Source organism: Liolophura sinensis, chromosome 3 (genome assembly GCF_032854445.1).
Source record: "Liolophura sinensis isolate JHLJ2023 chromosome 3, CUHK_Ljap_v2, whole genome shotgun sequence".
NCBI classification, from domain to species: domain Eukaryota; kingdom Metazoa; phylum Mollusca; class Polyplacophora; order Chitonida; family Chitonidae; genus Liolophura; species Liolophura sinensis.
The window spans coordinates 23180794-23197167 of record NC_088297.1 but is presented as its reverse complement, the minus strand read 5'-3'; the positions used below and the strand labels follow the sequence as shown (position 1 = coordinate 23197167).

At 42.2% G+C, this 16374-nt stretch overlaps 1 protein-coding gene across 1 annotated transcript; it reads left to right on the top strand.

Annotated features, from left to right (window-relative positions):
- The first annotated feature begins 3303 nt into the window (after positions 1-3303).
- On the top strand, positions 3304-11427 carry LOC135464186 (fibrinogen-like protein 1). The gene is made up of 9 exons (XM_064741692.1): positions 3304-3435; positions 4430-4459; positions 6521-6769; positions 7110-7344; positions 7972-8209; positions 8791-8976; positions 9583-9688; positions 10297-10446; positions 11106-11427. Exons 1-9 carry the CDS (start codon positions 3417-3419, stop codon positions 11354-11356), a joined length of 1464 nt encoding a protein of 487 aa, XP_064597762.1. The 5' UTR covers positions 3304-3416; the 3' UTR covers positions 11357-11427.
- Positions 11428-16374: the final 4947 nt, after the last annotated feature.

Genomic DNA, 16374 nt, shown 5'->3' with positions numbered 1-16374 from the left:
GCTTAGGCGAGTGTCCTGTAATTATTGAGAAGGTACAGTACAGACTGGTTAATGTGCACTTGTCGAGGAAGTTCAACTATGTTGACAAACATGTTCAATTGTTATTTTTACATTGCTTGTACATTGTATGCACTTGTATATTAATGTATGGAAATTGTGTATTATCAATGCAATAAAGGAATTAATTGTAAATATGATATTGGGTTTTGTTTCAATTTCCCCTCATTTTTTTTCCTCCCAACACACATCTGGCTCTACTCTCAGTGTGCACTTTGAAGTCTGGAGGTTTGTCATGTACGTATATCAGGCCGGTGGTTTAATTCATTCTGTGCGAAGTCGCCTTCAGCCGTAAACGTTACTACAATAAAGAAAGCGTCAGTGTTTCAAGGTATCAGCAATGCAATCATGTCAGTGTACGTATAACATTGGTACAGGAAGAATTCGTAATTAATGTTGAAATCGGCGATGAATGCAACCGTGAACTCTTTAATGACCACTATAAAAGCGAATAGATTTAATTAACATCGGACATGAAAATGCCTGAGTTCAATAGGATTCCCTGGCTGTTCGCACCATTGGGTTGATTACTGGAAGATTGGGCCTGTTTCACGAAGCCATTTTAGGCTAAAACGCAAAACTTCAATCTTCATTACGAAATAAAAATATCTGCAGCTGGATGATCAATCGTCGTCCTTGGCTGAAACTCTGTTAGTACAGCGAAGGGGGTGGGGGTGGGGTGGGTGGGCTTGGTTAATGTGACCGAGGTGATCAGCGTGCCAGCGCGGTGCAATGACCCAGGAGACTCACCAGCGATATGTGAGCGACATTTCGGCGAGATCAGAACATCAACGCGACATCCTGACAAGATCAACGACGTGCGGGCGCGTACTCAATCTCGTACTCTTTCTGAACCACGCGCTGTCATGTGAATCTCGCGTTGCGGACTGATTCTCGCGTTGTGTCTTGGAACGTTATTCAATTCTTGTAAAAATCTCGTGCAGAGTGGATTCATTTTCAGCTTAATCTTGTCAAAATATTCTTTTGTTTTTCTGAACTCTGATATGATTGATCTAATACCCGTCTGATATGATTGATCTAATACCCGTAGGGCCCTCTCCAAGCCTTATCGGCAACTCGGGTCAGACAGAGCGACACTTGCACGACAACGTGAGAAGAGTAGGAGATTTAACAAGCGTACAAGCGCCGCATTCTGCCTACATTAGGGCACCATTTAGCTTACAATGCTAGATTTAAGTTGGTGTTTTCTAATTTCGCACTGTCTTCAAAGTCTTGTCAGAGATTCGGTGGAAATTTAATATACCACGTGATATTATATGCTTCAAAAACCCCATCATTCCTTGTGCTCATGTATAGGCAAAAAGTTGTGCTATTCTTGCATCTGGTCGATATCGCGTTGGCGTTCGAATGTCTCCATGTGCAATACAGAACATAGTCTTTGATTTATATATGCCAAATTACTTATTTTGTGGAGAAGGTATCGTTCTGGCAGATTACGTGTAGAATCAGTGCATAATAAGCGAGAATTGGGCGAGAATTGAACGAGGAAGACAGGTTTCAAAGAAGACATGCGCGAGATTCAGTCAACAGCACGAGATTCAGTCAACAAGGCGACACCAGACCACAGCGCGAGATTAACACTAGGTTCTCGGCTGAATGTCGCTTAATTTCTTCACTAACGTCACAATGTCACTTTGTTGCTCTAATCTAAACTGCATGTCGCAGGGTCATCTGAATATCGCTGTTCTCGTTTTGGGGTAAATATGTAAAACAGATCATTAGAGCATTCGGCTTTGATTTGTTTATTTATTTATTTATTTGATTGGTGTTTTACGCCGTACTCAAGAATATTTCACTTATACGACGCCGGTCAGCATTATGGTGGGAGGAAACCGGGAGAAACATACGACCATCCGCAGGTTGCTGGCAGACCTTCCACAGCTTTGGTTTGTATATATATATATATATATATATAGGGCCTAGCATAGATGGCTGAATCGTCAGAATGCTAATATAGGTCTGTATAACAAAGTACTTAACTTCAATTCCTAGGGCAGCCCTAACTTTACCTAACTGGACAAAACACTTGAAAAATAGTCCAGTCTCAACAAGTGACAATCGTTCCAACGCTGACGCATTAAATTTTACATTGGTGTATGAATCGCAAACACACTTGGCTACACGTAGCTGGAAACCCGTAAGTTTGTAGGTTTTTTGTTTAGTAGGACAATTCGGTAACATGGAAAAGGCCGTCTAACGACTATTCCAGCTTGATTTCTAAGCGATGAAAACCGCTGGAGCCACTATAGTTCTACTATCGACCAACTGGAATGTTCTTTAAATAAAACACTTTGAAATATCATTGATGGTTACGCTCTGCAGAAATGATGCGGCTTCCTCTGTCTTACTCTGTGAATGTATGCTGTCAGCTTAACTGTAGCCATCACTGTAACCCCTCGGGGCGATTTGTCGCTCTCATTGGTCGCTGTTTTGCTTTATGAAAGAACATTTCTATTGGTTGATGGTAGAAATATGGTGGCTCCAGCGGGAAAGCAAACCAGACTCGTCGCTTGACGGCCTTTTCCCCCCGTCACCCGATTTGTTCGACTAAACAAAAGAACACCTACCAACTTGCGGGTTTCCGGCTTCGTGTAGCCAAGTGAAAACATGTTTGTTTGCCGAGTCACACACCAACGTAAAGCTTGGTGTGTCAGCTTTCGAATGAATGTCGTTTGGTTGAGATTGGACTTTTTTTTCATCTTTTGTGTCCAGTTATATAAAGTTGGCGCTTGTTATATATTAGGTATGAACATCATTCGGACGATTCAGGCAGCTGTGATTAGTTTCTGTCGTCCGGTACCACACCTACGCACGCGCAATGCTTCTGTGATTAATCGCTACGGTACAGGATTTTTTGTCTAAAATTCTGCTGTGACGTGCAACTACATAAAAATCGGTACCACCTTTACTACGATACCATACAGCAAAATCAAAGATCGTGCAGATGTGTCAACAAATGTCAGATGTTATTTTCTCTGACATTTACCTGAATTTACTCGCTATATATATTACTTATCATATAAGAGTAGATAAACGACGTAATCTAATACTGAACCGATATCAAAGACAAACCCAGGTCAGCAAACAATGAATTTTTATTTGATAGCGATCCAGAGCTGTTTGACACGCGTAAATAGTGAGAATTTAATTTTGCGTGGGGCTATAAAAAATTCAAACTAGGGACAATTAGACGAAATTGATGTACATGTAATTCAATCCGCTAACCATATGGCGTATTAATAAAAGTGCAAAGCCATCGATTAGATGGGTATAAAAGCCGATGAATAGAGACTGAAGTAAACTCCTCTGTTTTCTTGGTCTTCGAGGTACCGTCTGTGATGAAGATCTTGGTATTCTGTAAGTATACACACATTTATTTATTTGATTGGTGTTTTACTCCGTACTCAAGTATATTTCACTTCTGCCAACATTATGGTGAGAGGAAACCGGGCAGAGTCCGGGAGAAACAGCACCATACACACGTTAAGGATGTATGTGAAGTTGTATGACACCGTTATGATGGCACTGCTGGTTGAGACCGCCATTGTCTTGGAAGGATAAATCTGATTTCACCATTAATCGTGAAGCCTTTGTGATAATAAGCGGTCCAGGACCCTGGTGTGACTCAGTTTCCACTTGTCTTCCGCCAATGTCGTTTGCAAATCTACACATTTCGGGAAATCTGTCGGAACTTGTCAAACGTCGGAAACTTGTTTCTTCCATCCCTGCGAAAACTGGCAACCTTCTCAGAAGCGAAAAATTCTTGAGTTTGGCGTCAAGCAATAATCAAACAAAAAAAAAAAAAATCTTGCAAGAATGGTCCCAAGTTCGATTCCATGTTTGTGACTTCTCACTTTACGATGACGCTACATACTCGTTCAGTTCAGACAACTATACCCATTCACCAATGAGATCTCTTGTTCGAAATCCGGCTAAAACTGGTTCCATCTGCTTTGAGTCAGGAGATTTCATGATGAAAGTACACTTACCTGGCAGTGAATGGATCTGGCGAAGATTGTCTCTGATTGAGCTCTGCTGTGGCAACGTATAAAACTAACGACCTCCATACACTGTAAGTGAAATATTCTTAACCGAGGGGTGAAGTCCCGACCAATGAAGGTACATGCGCACCGGCACATATTGGTTTTTGCCCAGTAGAAGCTTTAAATGGCAAATACAGTAAGAAAAATGCCCTGTATAAGTGCTCCTCATGCTGTGCGGTTAGGGCGATGACATTTACGAAGTATATTTCTAATTGCGTAGCGGTATCTAAAAAATTTAGCCAAATTAAAGTTATTTTATTTTAGTGTATCGTTTTAGCTTCATCAATTTTTGTCTATTTCCTTTGCAGGCATTGCCCTAGGCTTGAGCCATGCGGCCGGTGAGTACTTCTTTGGTAGTTTATACATGACTTGTAGAACATTTCTTGAACATTTTGTCTTAGGACATTAGGCAGCGTTGTGGATTTATTTGATTTGATTAGTGTTTTAGGGCGTACTCAACAATATTTCACTCACATGGCGGCGGCCAGCATTGTGGTGGTAGAAAACCGGACAGAGCCTGGGGGAAACCCACTCCCATCAGGGGTTGATGGTAAGCCTTCCCACGAACGACCAGAGAGGAAGCCAGCATGAGCTGAACTCACAGCGATGGCATTGTTGAGAGGCTCAGGGTCATTGCGACTGGCTGACTCGCCAACAACCTCAGCCACGGCAGCGTTGTGAAAAAAACGTCGCAAATCAATATGTGTCAAATATTTTCCTCAGCAAAAAAAAACAAAAAAACTTAATAAGTGAATAGAGCAGTACGAGTTTGAGACAACAAACCACTGACAAAGCAGCTCGCTCGTTGAATTAATCTTCTGTGGCTGAGAAGACCTTCACGCAATGGGGTTTATCTGGTATCCATGTTCCGGGCCGCCATTAAATATTCCGTGCAGTGTCAAAACGACCAGAGGACAATTCCACATTACTATTAGAAACCTCGTCACAAAAGTTTAGTTCTTTGTACGGGTCTTCAACTTGAAATATTTACACGTTGTCTTTATTTATTGATTTATTCTTTTATTTAATTGATGTTTTACGCCGTACTCCAGAATATTTCACTTATACAACGGCGGCCAGCATTATGGTGAGAGGAAACTGGGCAGTGCCCGGGGGAAACCCACGACCATCCGCAGGTTGCTGGAAGACCTTCCCACGTATGGCACTTTGTCTTTAGATCAGATGTTTGTCAATATTGTCATTCCTTAAGGCCTCAAAATAAGCTCTAAAATCGTTATTCAAATTATGACTTAGAAATGAATTTGTAGAATCGGTCATGGCTGTCTCTGATCTTTCTTCCAGAGAGGCAGCTCTAGTCATAAGAGTGCAATTATATTCATAGTTTCGAGCATCAGCGTTCTTCGCTAGGAGCAGGGTTGTGATGAAGAATATGATCCTGAAATAACAGCAGCTGTACAGGACATTTAAACTATCATATCTGAAGGCTAGAAACATTCTGATTACGTTACCGGAAAGGATTTCTTACCTAAAGGCTACAATTTTCATTTTTGTTTTCTAAAACTTCTTCAGTGCCTATCTCACGTGTGTTAAATTGGCTTTGTTTGTACCGTCAGTTCTGTAGTCACGTGACCAAAGAGTTTGCTGATGATGGGTTGAGAGGAGCTATGACATCACGACAAAACTATGAATTTACGATGGTAATTAGGAATCGCTTGAATGCAAGGACAAAAACACATTCCACATCTTGAAACTGAGTTTTCACTTTTCCCCCGGGGCTAGATCGGCTTTTCAGGACTGTTGATTCGGGCTCCACGAGAAAGATATTTATGACCTCGGCCAATTTTGTGCTTCTTATTCCAAAAGAAATAGAATGAATGAAAGTTTAAGAAAATATTCTATGGTGAATATTTTCTCTTTCTTTCAGCAGGTGTGGGTAGCTTTTTTAGGATGATGAATTCGGTTTTGCGCGATATACGTACTCCATGAGAAACATTTACGCACTCCATGAGGAACCTTTACGGCTTCGGCTTTTTACGGAATGGGGGGACGTCCGTGGCTAAGGGGGCTAGCACGTCAATGACCCAGAAGCCCCCCACCAATGCGGTAGCTTTGAGTTCAAGTCCAGCTCATGCTGGCTTCCTCTCCGGCCGTACTTGGGAAGGCCTTTTAGCAACTTGCGGATGGTCGTAGCTTTGCCTTAGGCTCTGCCCGGTTTCCTCCCACCATAATGCTGGTCGCCGTCGTATAAGTGAACTATTCTTAAATAGGTCGTAAAACACCAATCAAACTAATAAATAAATTTTATTGAATGTATGAGCAATTGCAAATTTGCGACCAAAAGCTTAACTTTATCCCAAAAAAAAAAGAATAATCAAAATTTAAGACATTAGGAAAACGCGTCCTATATTTTGGAACTGTTTTCTCATCTTTTCCTGCAGAGCTGGATCGGTTTTTCCGGATCGTGAATTCAGTGATCCGGGATCCCACCGATTCCATGAGGATCAAGAGGATTGAGAACGTGGAACCTGAGGATTGTGCAAAGCTGTGCTGGGAGAATGTCCGCTGTAAGACGGTAGAGTACAAAGAGGAGCACCACAAATGTGATCTCTCCACTGCAGATTACCAAAACCCCAACCACACCATCATCACAAGTCCGTACGGCTGGGAAACCTACGCCCTCTACCCAGGTGAGAGAGAAAATGCAACTCAGAAAGCGTCCTGTAAACGTTTTTACTCGAGGAATACATACATACATATATATATATATATATATATATATATATATATATATATATATATATATATATATATATATATATATATATATATATATATATATATGCCTGTTGGAAGGTTCGCCATTCCATGGGTTTACTCCTAGGTTCAGATTTTATATAACTAATATGCAAGAAATAACACAAAGCAGCTGATAAAAAATCTCATTTTTACCAAAATTGCGGAGTGCTTAATTCGTTGAAACTCAATGAGCTAATGTCAAATCATCGCCTGGAATTTATATGTTGGCAGACGCGAGAGAATTGGCCGAGTTGGAGGTCACTGTAGCTGAGAAGTTAGCAGAGAAGACCAAAGTAGAGGCTCAGCATACATCCGCCGTGAACGTGTCCGATCAGCTTCACAGCCTAATGACGGAAGCCACCGAAGAGCTGGCGGACATGCACGAATCACTAACGGCAATGGCCGAGACTAAAGCCGAGTATGAGGAGCGGAAACAGACTTTGGAGGAAATGGTTGCCCGCTACGAGTAAGACGTTTGATTTCTTCTGTAAACAACCACGTGTACATTTAAACTTGTCAGCATCAGACTGCACACCGGTATAGACTATCATGGTTACCAGCAATTGGGGGTATGGCAGTATATGTAGAGTAAAACCAGAGCAGTCACGACAATGCGATGGTTGACAAATCACACGTAATTGGGCCTCTTGTCAGTTTAGCAGATTTAAGGTTTAATTCTAACTGACACGGTCCTGCTATAAGGAGTTGGGGCGTAATCAGCTAGTGTGTACGGAATACGGTTAGAGGCAGTTATTGTGTAAGCATGTTTGTTACTGGCACTAGGGGTATGACTAGTTGGGAATGCTGAATTGTGGATGGTATCAGTTCATATGGGTACACGTAGTAAAGTGATAAGCTGCTGAGATTAGGGATTAGGGATACATGCAGAGTTGAACAAGCAGTATAAGGATTAAGGCCGTTAGCGTAAGGGTAGAATAAACCAGTAAGCATCATTATCATCATAGTCGTCATCAGCATGATTGTCGTCATCATTGTCGTCGTCGTCATCAACATCATAATCATCATTATGCACCTCATCACCACCACCATCATTATTATTATCATTATCATCATTGTTATCATTACTGTACAGGAGCATGTTGAAGAAGGCAGAGGCCAGTCATGGACAGACTCAGAGTAACATCGAGGCGAAAGCCAAGAGTATTGCCGAAGTTCAGGAGCTGATTGCGTCCCTCAGGGAGTCAGTCAAGGAGAAGGAGACTCTGATCAGTGAGGCCAACCAGGAGAAAAGCCATCTGGAGGAGAGACTGAAGACTACCAGAGCCTCACACCACGAGAAGAATCAGGTCATCACTCAGCTCAACGCTAAGGTACGTAATTGATGCTATCAGCTCACAGCGGCTTGGGGATCTGAGTAATTGATGCTATCAACTCACCAGCGGCTTGGGGATCTAATTGAGTAAGTCGAGTAATTCTAGATCAGTGACGTGTAATAAACTGTAATTAACATCACTGCACTTTTTGTGCTTAAGCCGTGGTGCTATGGGGTATGTAAATTGCTACTACTTATGCATTTACCAGAACAGTTAGAATAAACTTCTGACTGAGGTAAATTGAAAAAAAAAGCCCATATTTCACTGATTACGTGTGACCATTTGCCAGCTATCATACTGTCGTCGCTGTTCTGGTTTTACTCTGTATGCTGTAGGTCTTAATTATATCAATTTTGGCTGGACTCATAGTTATACTTGTGTATTTCTGGCTACATTCTAAACTCTCTGTCTTTACTAACAACTACTTGTAGTACATCCGTCTTCCTGATACTAGTTATATTATGGTTGGTAGAGAGAGGATTCGAGGTATCTGTGAGTGTGGAAGTTGATAACGGTCGAGCAATACTCCTCTTGCCCAAGAACTGTTGATTTCATTAAATGTCATTATCAATCTTCAGGTACAAGAACTCAAAGACAACATTGCTGCGGTACAGGAACCGGAAGTCATCAAGGCACGCGACTGTGCTGAGCTCTACAAGAAGTACGATAACCGCCAGAGTGGGTCTTACACAATCTACCCCAATGGACCAACCAGAAGTGGGGTCAAAGTTTACTGTGACATGGGCAATGGTGGTGGATGGACAGTGAGTTGGCATCGTATTTTCTCCCTTGAAGATATCACCTTGTATTCACAGATTTTATATATGTATTTAGTTTGTATTTCCTTAAACGCCGTAAAGAATTGTTCATTTAGTCGCATGAAGACGATAGCGAGAGCTGGATTCGAGCTTCCGACTCCCGCCTTGGTGAGTGACCAGTCAGCTGCTAACAAGAGCAACTTTTTATTCAGTTGTATCAGCGAGGTCTTTTCACATTTTGATTGAAGCACATTGTACTACACTAAAACACCATCGCTACTCGGACATTTAAGTGAAAATTGCTCCAACACGTCGTTGATCGACAAATAATTGATTGATATAAATAAATAATCTATGATGCCGAAGACCTCATACACGAAATTCCACTCTACAACAGAATGCATTTCTTTGACTCCGCATCAAATATTGCCTTGTGGAGCCTGAAAAGCAGAAAAGCGCAGGATTTGTTAGTTTATTATTTTTAGATCTCTTGGGAGCAACCCTAACATTTCTTTTCAAAATGTATTGCCGCGTGTCACAAAAGCTCTGAATAACCTATATAAAAAACGAAAAATCCTTTTACGCGATATTCTATTTCCGCTTTTCTAATAGGTCATCCAGAAACGGGACACCACCAAATCTTGCCGATACGACTTCAACCGGGCCTGGGCCGAATATAAAGCTGGCTTTGGTAAACCAGACTCCGACTACTGGATCGGTATGCGTGGCTGATTTTATCTTGTTGGTTGTCTTTGGTTACTATCCATTTCCTCATCACTGTCTAATGTTAGTACTATTAACTTTCCCCCCACCCACTTCACCCACCCCCACCACTACCGGTAGTCCAACTTTATCCTTGAATGTATATAGACACATTGTATCTAATTACATTCTATATACCTATATAGATGTGCTCACACAAACAATGAACGCAACAAAAGCCAAATCTAGAATAACACACTCTTATCATACTAAATGTGTCGCAAACTTTAGCGGCAAGGGTGACTAATTTTAATTTCAGTTGCAAATGTCATTGTACACATAGCAGTGGATTGGCCGCAGAAGAAACTGCACTGTAATTCAACTAAATTCAGCCTTTTTTAGTGACACATGTTGCTTGATTCTGAATCATTTATTAACTTATAGTGCCAGTTAAGAGTTTTATGTGAAGTTTGATGAGATTTTTAGCAGGAAAATATCAGCACCCTAACGTTTATTTATAACAACGCGTAGATATATTGAGCCATTAAATGATTTTTAATTTCGTTTTCAGCAATAGTTAAAGCTAGCGTATATGTCAGTCATCGTAAGTAACATTTGTTACAGGAAATGACATCATCAACTCTCTGACATCATCGCCAGTGACCCTGCGCGTGGAGGTCGATTCTAAAGTGTCCACGTACAGTTCGTTCCAGGTGGGCTCCGAGAGAGAAGGCTACAAACTGAAGCAGGCCGTCTACAGCAGTGGGAACGCAGGTTATTATCTTCGCGAATTTATACTTATACATATGACTTAAAAACCTTGAAGTAAGACCATTACTGGTATTTATCAAACATCTTAAGATAAATTCAAACACCGCTAGAATGGAAATGTTTTGTTCTAGAGTGTTTAAAATTTGTACGCTGTTTTTCTTTTTTACTACAGAACAATATACTAACCACAAGATGAGTTCTTTCCTGTTCTGAGTTTGGACTTTTAGGGACTTGCAATATATGGCCTCAGCCTTAAGTTGCTTGATAAATACGAGCCCCGGTCTCGTTTTCTACAAAACGAACCTCGGAGAAACGGATTTTTTTCCGTAATAAACTCAGTAGTTTTGACGCTTGTTTTTGGCAATTTACAGAAGAAACTTTAAGAGTTGCTGGAACTTATGCTTATTTCGTGAAATCGTGAGATGCTTGTATAACGGCTTACTGACAGTCACGTGACTCATGGAACTTCAATTATCTGAATCAATTTTAGCTTTATGTTGAAATATTTTATGCAGGGGTTAATGAAACTTGGTAAGGGGTGAGAGGTCTCCCAGAACTCTAACAAGTTGGTGTTACTTCTGAATATTAGTAATAAATTAACAAAATATAATGTAAAAAATGAAATAAAGAAGTATCAATGTAAATGATTCCGCATTATACAGGCAATCAACTGACGGGTTTGCGTGAGATGAAGTTTGGAACGAGAGATCACGAGAACAACTCTGGAGCCTGCAGTGGTTCAAATCAGGGAGGGTTCTGGTTCAAGACCAGCCGGTACTGCAGCAGGAGGATAATCTTCTGGTGCTCCTCTTACAGAAACAGGTGCACGACCGCCAACCTGAACGCTCGCACTCCATACTGGTCCAGTCAAGCCAGATCAACCGCCATGAAGATCAGACCACGTGGCTTTTAAGCGAGATCTCGTGCGAGGGAAAGAGTTGTGAAACAATACATCGTGCAAATAATGTAAATGAAGGAATAAATACAGGACTGTTGAAATATATGCTCATTTTACGTTCTTGTTTTTATATTGTGTTACATGGACTCTTTTGGACCAGTTGAAAAAAAGGGGTTCAGTGTAACCTTTTAATACGGTTCAATAAAGTTTTACGTTCGAACCAAGTCCTCCCTGGTTCGACCACGACTTTTTGTACGGATGTCTGTATATACATTGTAGTTGCCTAGGTTCCGTGGTTTTACCCTGACGTGCTTGTTGCCTACTTCTGACTACCTATATATAAGTCAAACCGTTCGTGATGTCTTAGGCTGGTTTGCTTTCAATGCCAGTTCTCTGATAGTCATCATAGATATGAAACATTTTTGAGTGTGAGAGAACAGAAATTCTTTTCCTACGTAGGATAATAGAATCATGTTTGAGTTGAGTTGAGTTCATAAAAAATCATGCGACATTCAGACAAGAATTTTGCTTCATGGCCATTTCTAGGGAAGCTAGATTCAATTGACTATTTGATCAAAATGTTAATACGGTATTTCGAAGAATTAAAATGCTGACCAAATCTTATTAAAACCTCATCAAAAATATTAACCGTGTGCGGCTTCAGCCCGATGTCTCGAAGTTGACATAACTTTGAAAGACCGACAAAAGTTAACTTCTTCCAAATATGGTCAAGCAACTCCGTTCTGAGATACTGTTCTGACTCTGTATGGAGGAAACTGAGTTTTCATCTCTTGGTTAAACTGCAGTTTGTTTTGTGAAATCCAGATCAAAACTCATCCCGTCGACAAAACATGGCAGATTTGGGACAATCTGCATGGCAAAAATTCATACAGGAAATTATTTGCCCTCACACGCACAATTTCGCACACTCGCTGCTATGGCCCAGTGATTCTAAGACCTTGGTGCTATGACCGAGTTGTTGTGGCGCCCCCCTCGTAAGGTTCATCAACTATGGCATCTCTTAATTCCACACCTACATCACTCTGCGACCTTGGTGCCATGACCGAGTTGTTGTGGCGCCCCCCTCGTAAGGTTCATCAACTATGGCATCTCTTAATTCCACTCCTACATCACTCTGCGACCTTGGTGCCATGACCGAGTTGTTTTGGAGTCCCCCTCGTAAGGTTCATCAACTATGGCATCTCTTAATTCCACACCTACATCACTCTGTGACCTTGGTGCCATGACCGAGTTGTTGTGGCGTCCCCCTCGTAATGTTCATCAACTATGGCATCTCTTAATTCCACTCCTACATCACTCTGTGACCTTGGTGCTATGACCGAGTTGTTGTGGCGTCCCCCCTCGTAAGGTTCATCAACTGTGGCATCTCTTAATTCCACACCTACATCACTCTGTGACCTTGGTACCATGACCGAGTTGTTGTGGCGTCCCCCTCGTAAGGTTCATCAACTATGGCATCTCTTAATTCCACACCTACATCACTCTGTGACCTTGGTGCCATGACCGAGTTGTTGTGGCGCCCCCCTCGTAAGGTTCATCAACTATGGCATCTCTTAATTCCACTCCTACATCACTCTGTGACCTTGGTGCCATGACCGAGTTGTTGTGGCGTCCCCCTCGTAAGGTTCATCAACTGTGGCATCTCTTAATTCCACACCTACATCACTCTGCGACCTTGGTGCCATGACCGAGTTGTTGTGGCGTCCCCCTCGTAAGGTTCATCAACTATGGCATCTCTTAATTCCACACCTACATCACTCTGTGACCTTGGTGCCATGACCGAGTTGTTGTGGCGTCCCCCTCGTAATGTTCATCAACTATGGCATCTCTTAATTCCACACCTACATCACTCTGTGACCTTGGTGCCATGACCGAGTTGTTGTGGCGTCCCCCTCGTAATGTTCATCAACTATGGCATCTCTTAATTCCACTCCTACATCACTCTGTGACCTTGGTGCTATGACCGAGTTGTTGTGGCGTCCCCCTCGTAAGGTTCATCAACTGTGGCATCTCTTAATTCCACACCTACATCACTCTGTGACCTTGGTGCCATGACCGAGTTGTTGTGGCGCCCCCCTCGTAAGGTTCATCAACTGTGGCATCTCTTAATTCCACACCTACATCACTCTGCGACCTTGGTGCCATGACCGAGTTGTTGTGACGTCCCCCTCGTAAGGTTCATCAACTGTGGCATCTCTTACTTCCACACCTACATCACACTGTGACCTTAATGCCATGACCGAGTTGTTGTGGCGTCCCCCTCGTAATGTTCATCAACTATGGCATCTCTTAATTCCACTCCTACATCACTCTGTGACCTTGGTGTCATGACCGAGTTGTTGTGGCGTCCCCCTCGTAATGTTCATCAACTGTGGCATCTCTTAATTCCACGCCTACATCACTCTGCGACCTTGGTGCCATGACCGAGTTGTTGTGGCGTCCCCCTCGTAAGGTTCATCAACTGTGGCATCTCTTAATCCCACTCCTACATCACTCTGTGACCTTGGTGCCATGACCGAGTTGTTGTGGTGTTCCCCTCGTAAGGTTCATCAACTGTGGCATCTCTTAATTCCACTCCTACATCACTCTGTGACCTTGGTGCCATGACCGAGTTGTTGTGGCGTCCCCCTCGTAAGGTTCATCAACTGTGGCATCTCTTAATTCCACACCTACATCACTCTGCGACCTTGGTGCCATGACCGAGTTGTTGTGGTGTCCGCCTCGTAAGGTTCATCAACTGTGGCATCTCTTAATTTCACATCTTCATCATTCTGCGACCTCAAACTTGAGTCTTTTTCACATTCCCTCGTTCGGCGCTCGACATAGTGAAAAGACGTGAACCCAGGTCTGTTCGTTGATTTTGTACCAGTCACATCGGCTATTTTATATTCTACACCTGCCCAAGTTCTGACAACCAACGTATTGGCCGAACTATTTCGTCACATGGCTGTAACTATCTCGTCACATGGCTGTAACTATTTCGTCACATGGCTGTGATTATCTTTATGTCAATGTAGATATTCATATATAGCCGAAAATGCATTTCGGATCAAGAATGGGGAGGCCAATTTCCAAACGACGTTTAACACGAACCATCCAAAACTAAGAAAGTACATAAAGTACGCAAATAAAGTATGGAATCATGCAAAAAAAGCAATCAGCAGTTTTCAATGATGTTGGAAAGACGCAACAACTGTTCTAGGCGAATGAATGAAATCATTATTCAAATCGTTTACCATGATAATTCACGTGATTACCCTGAATGTAAATTAAGATCCAAAAAATACTGTGATCGAAGGACATGTTTGAATTTAGTCGTCTCAATTAAAATACAATAATAAACAGTTCAAGGCTCGTTCACATGGGGCTGCCTATCGATTTGTACCAGCCGAATGAAATAGAACTGCTGCATTTCTTTATACCGCCGTCACACGTTGCGATTTTTGTTAGAAACTATTATATAATAGACATTATATTTCATCGGTGTATGTATACGCTTGCTCTTGTGTTTTGCTGTTTTTTTTTTTGTTTTTTTTAAGTACATCCCTTCACATTGTATAGGCTTGGTAAGCCTTTCAAAAGCCTTGTTTTTTTATGCTGTATATTTTCTCCGTGCATGTGTACACTTGCTTTGGTGTTCTCTTTTTTGTAACGATTGCTATTTTTTTTTTAAGTACATCCCATCGCTTTTTTTTTTAAGTACATCCCGTCAGATTGTATAGGCATGGTAAGCCGGCCCTGGTTTGCCTTTCAATAGCGAGGACAGACGGGGTGCGGATTCGAACCTACGCAGTTGTTAAGGGAATTTGTAGAACCCTCCAATCTCGCTGTTGATAGTGTCTTGGTGACAATAAGCGATCGATCCCGCGACCATTTACGTTCGACGCGATGCATGCCTGTACGTGTGGGGCATTCCGTCACCAACTTGCAAATGGTCTTGGTTCACACAGGACACTCCGGTTTTCTACACCTGTAAAAAATGACCACCATCTTATAAGTGAAGAAAGGGCCCCCGTGGCTCAGTTGGTTAGCGCGCTAGCGCAGCGTAATGACCCAGGAGTGTCTCACCATTGCGGTCGCTGTGAGTTCAGGTCCAGCTCATGCTGGCTTCCTCTCCGGCCGTACGTGGGGAGGTGTTTAAGCAACCTGCGGATGGTCGTAGGTTTGCCTTAGGCTCTGCCCGGATTCCACCCACCATAATGCTGGTGTCTGTCGTATAAGTGAAATATTCTTGAGTACGTCGTAAAATACCAATCAAATAAATCAAATAAATCAAATAAATTATAAGTGAAAAATTGAGTATAGTAATAAACAAAACACAGAAAAATCAAGAAAATCTCACATATAAAGATGATATTGTTATAGGAGCTCTACCCGCTGAAACAATGATGCATTTTGTCTAAAGGCCAGTTGAAGGTCAGTAAATAGGTCTATAGTACATCGTTCATTGCACAAACCACCTAACCGTAAAGTACTGAACGATCAACGTGTACCTTTACCCGTTTTGACCATTTTCTTGCATAACCTTCCTGTGCTGGAATTAGCTTACCATTTTCTGTTCATCAGGGCCCAGTTTCACAATGCACCACTGTCCTATATATGCGATTATAGTACCTGTACGACATCTCGCACCACTGTCCTATATGTGCGATTATAGTACCTGTACGACATCTGGCACCACTGTCCTATATGTGCGATTACAGTACCTGTACGACATCTCGCACCACTGTCCTATATGTGCGATTACAGTACCTGTACGACATTTCGCACCACTGTCCTATATGTGCGATTACAGTACCTGTACGACATGTCGCACCACTGTCCTATATGTGCGATTACAGTAGCTGTACGACATCTCGCACCACTGCCCTATATGTGCGATTACAGTACCTGTACGACATCTCGCACCACTGTCCTATATGTGCGATTACAGTACCTGTACGACATCTCGCACCACTGTCCTATATGTGCGATTACAGTACCTGTACGACATCTCGCACCACTGTCCTATA

Coding starts and splice junctions, on each gene's coding strand:
- LOC135464186 (XM_064741692.1), top strand. Junction 6,770..7,109: donor AACCTACGCCCTCTACCCAG/GTGAGAGAGAAA, acceptor ATATGTTGGCAG/ACGCGAGAGAATTGGCCGAG. Junction 8,210..8,790: donor TCACTCAGCTCAACGCTAAG/GTACGTAATTGA, acceptor ATCAATCTTCAG/GTACAAGAACTCAAAGACAA.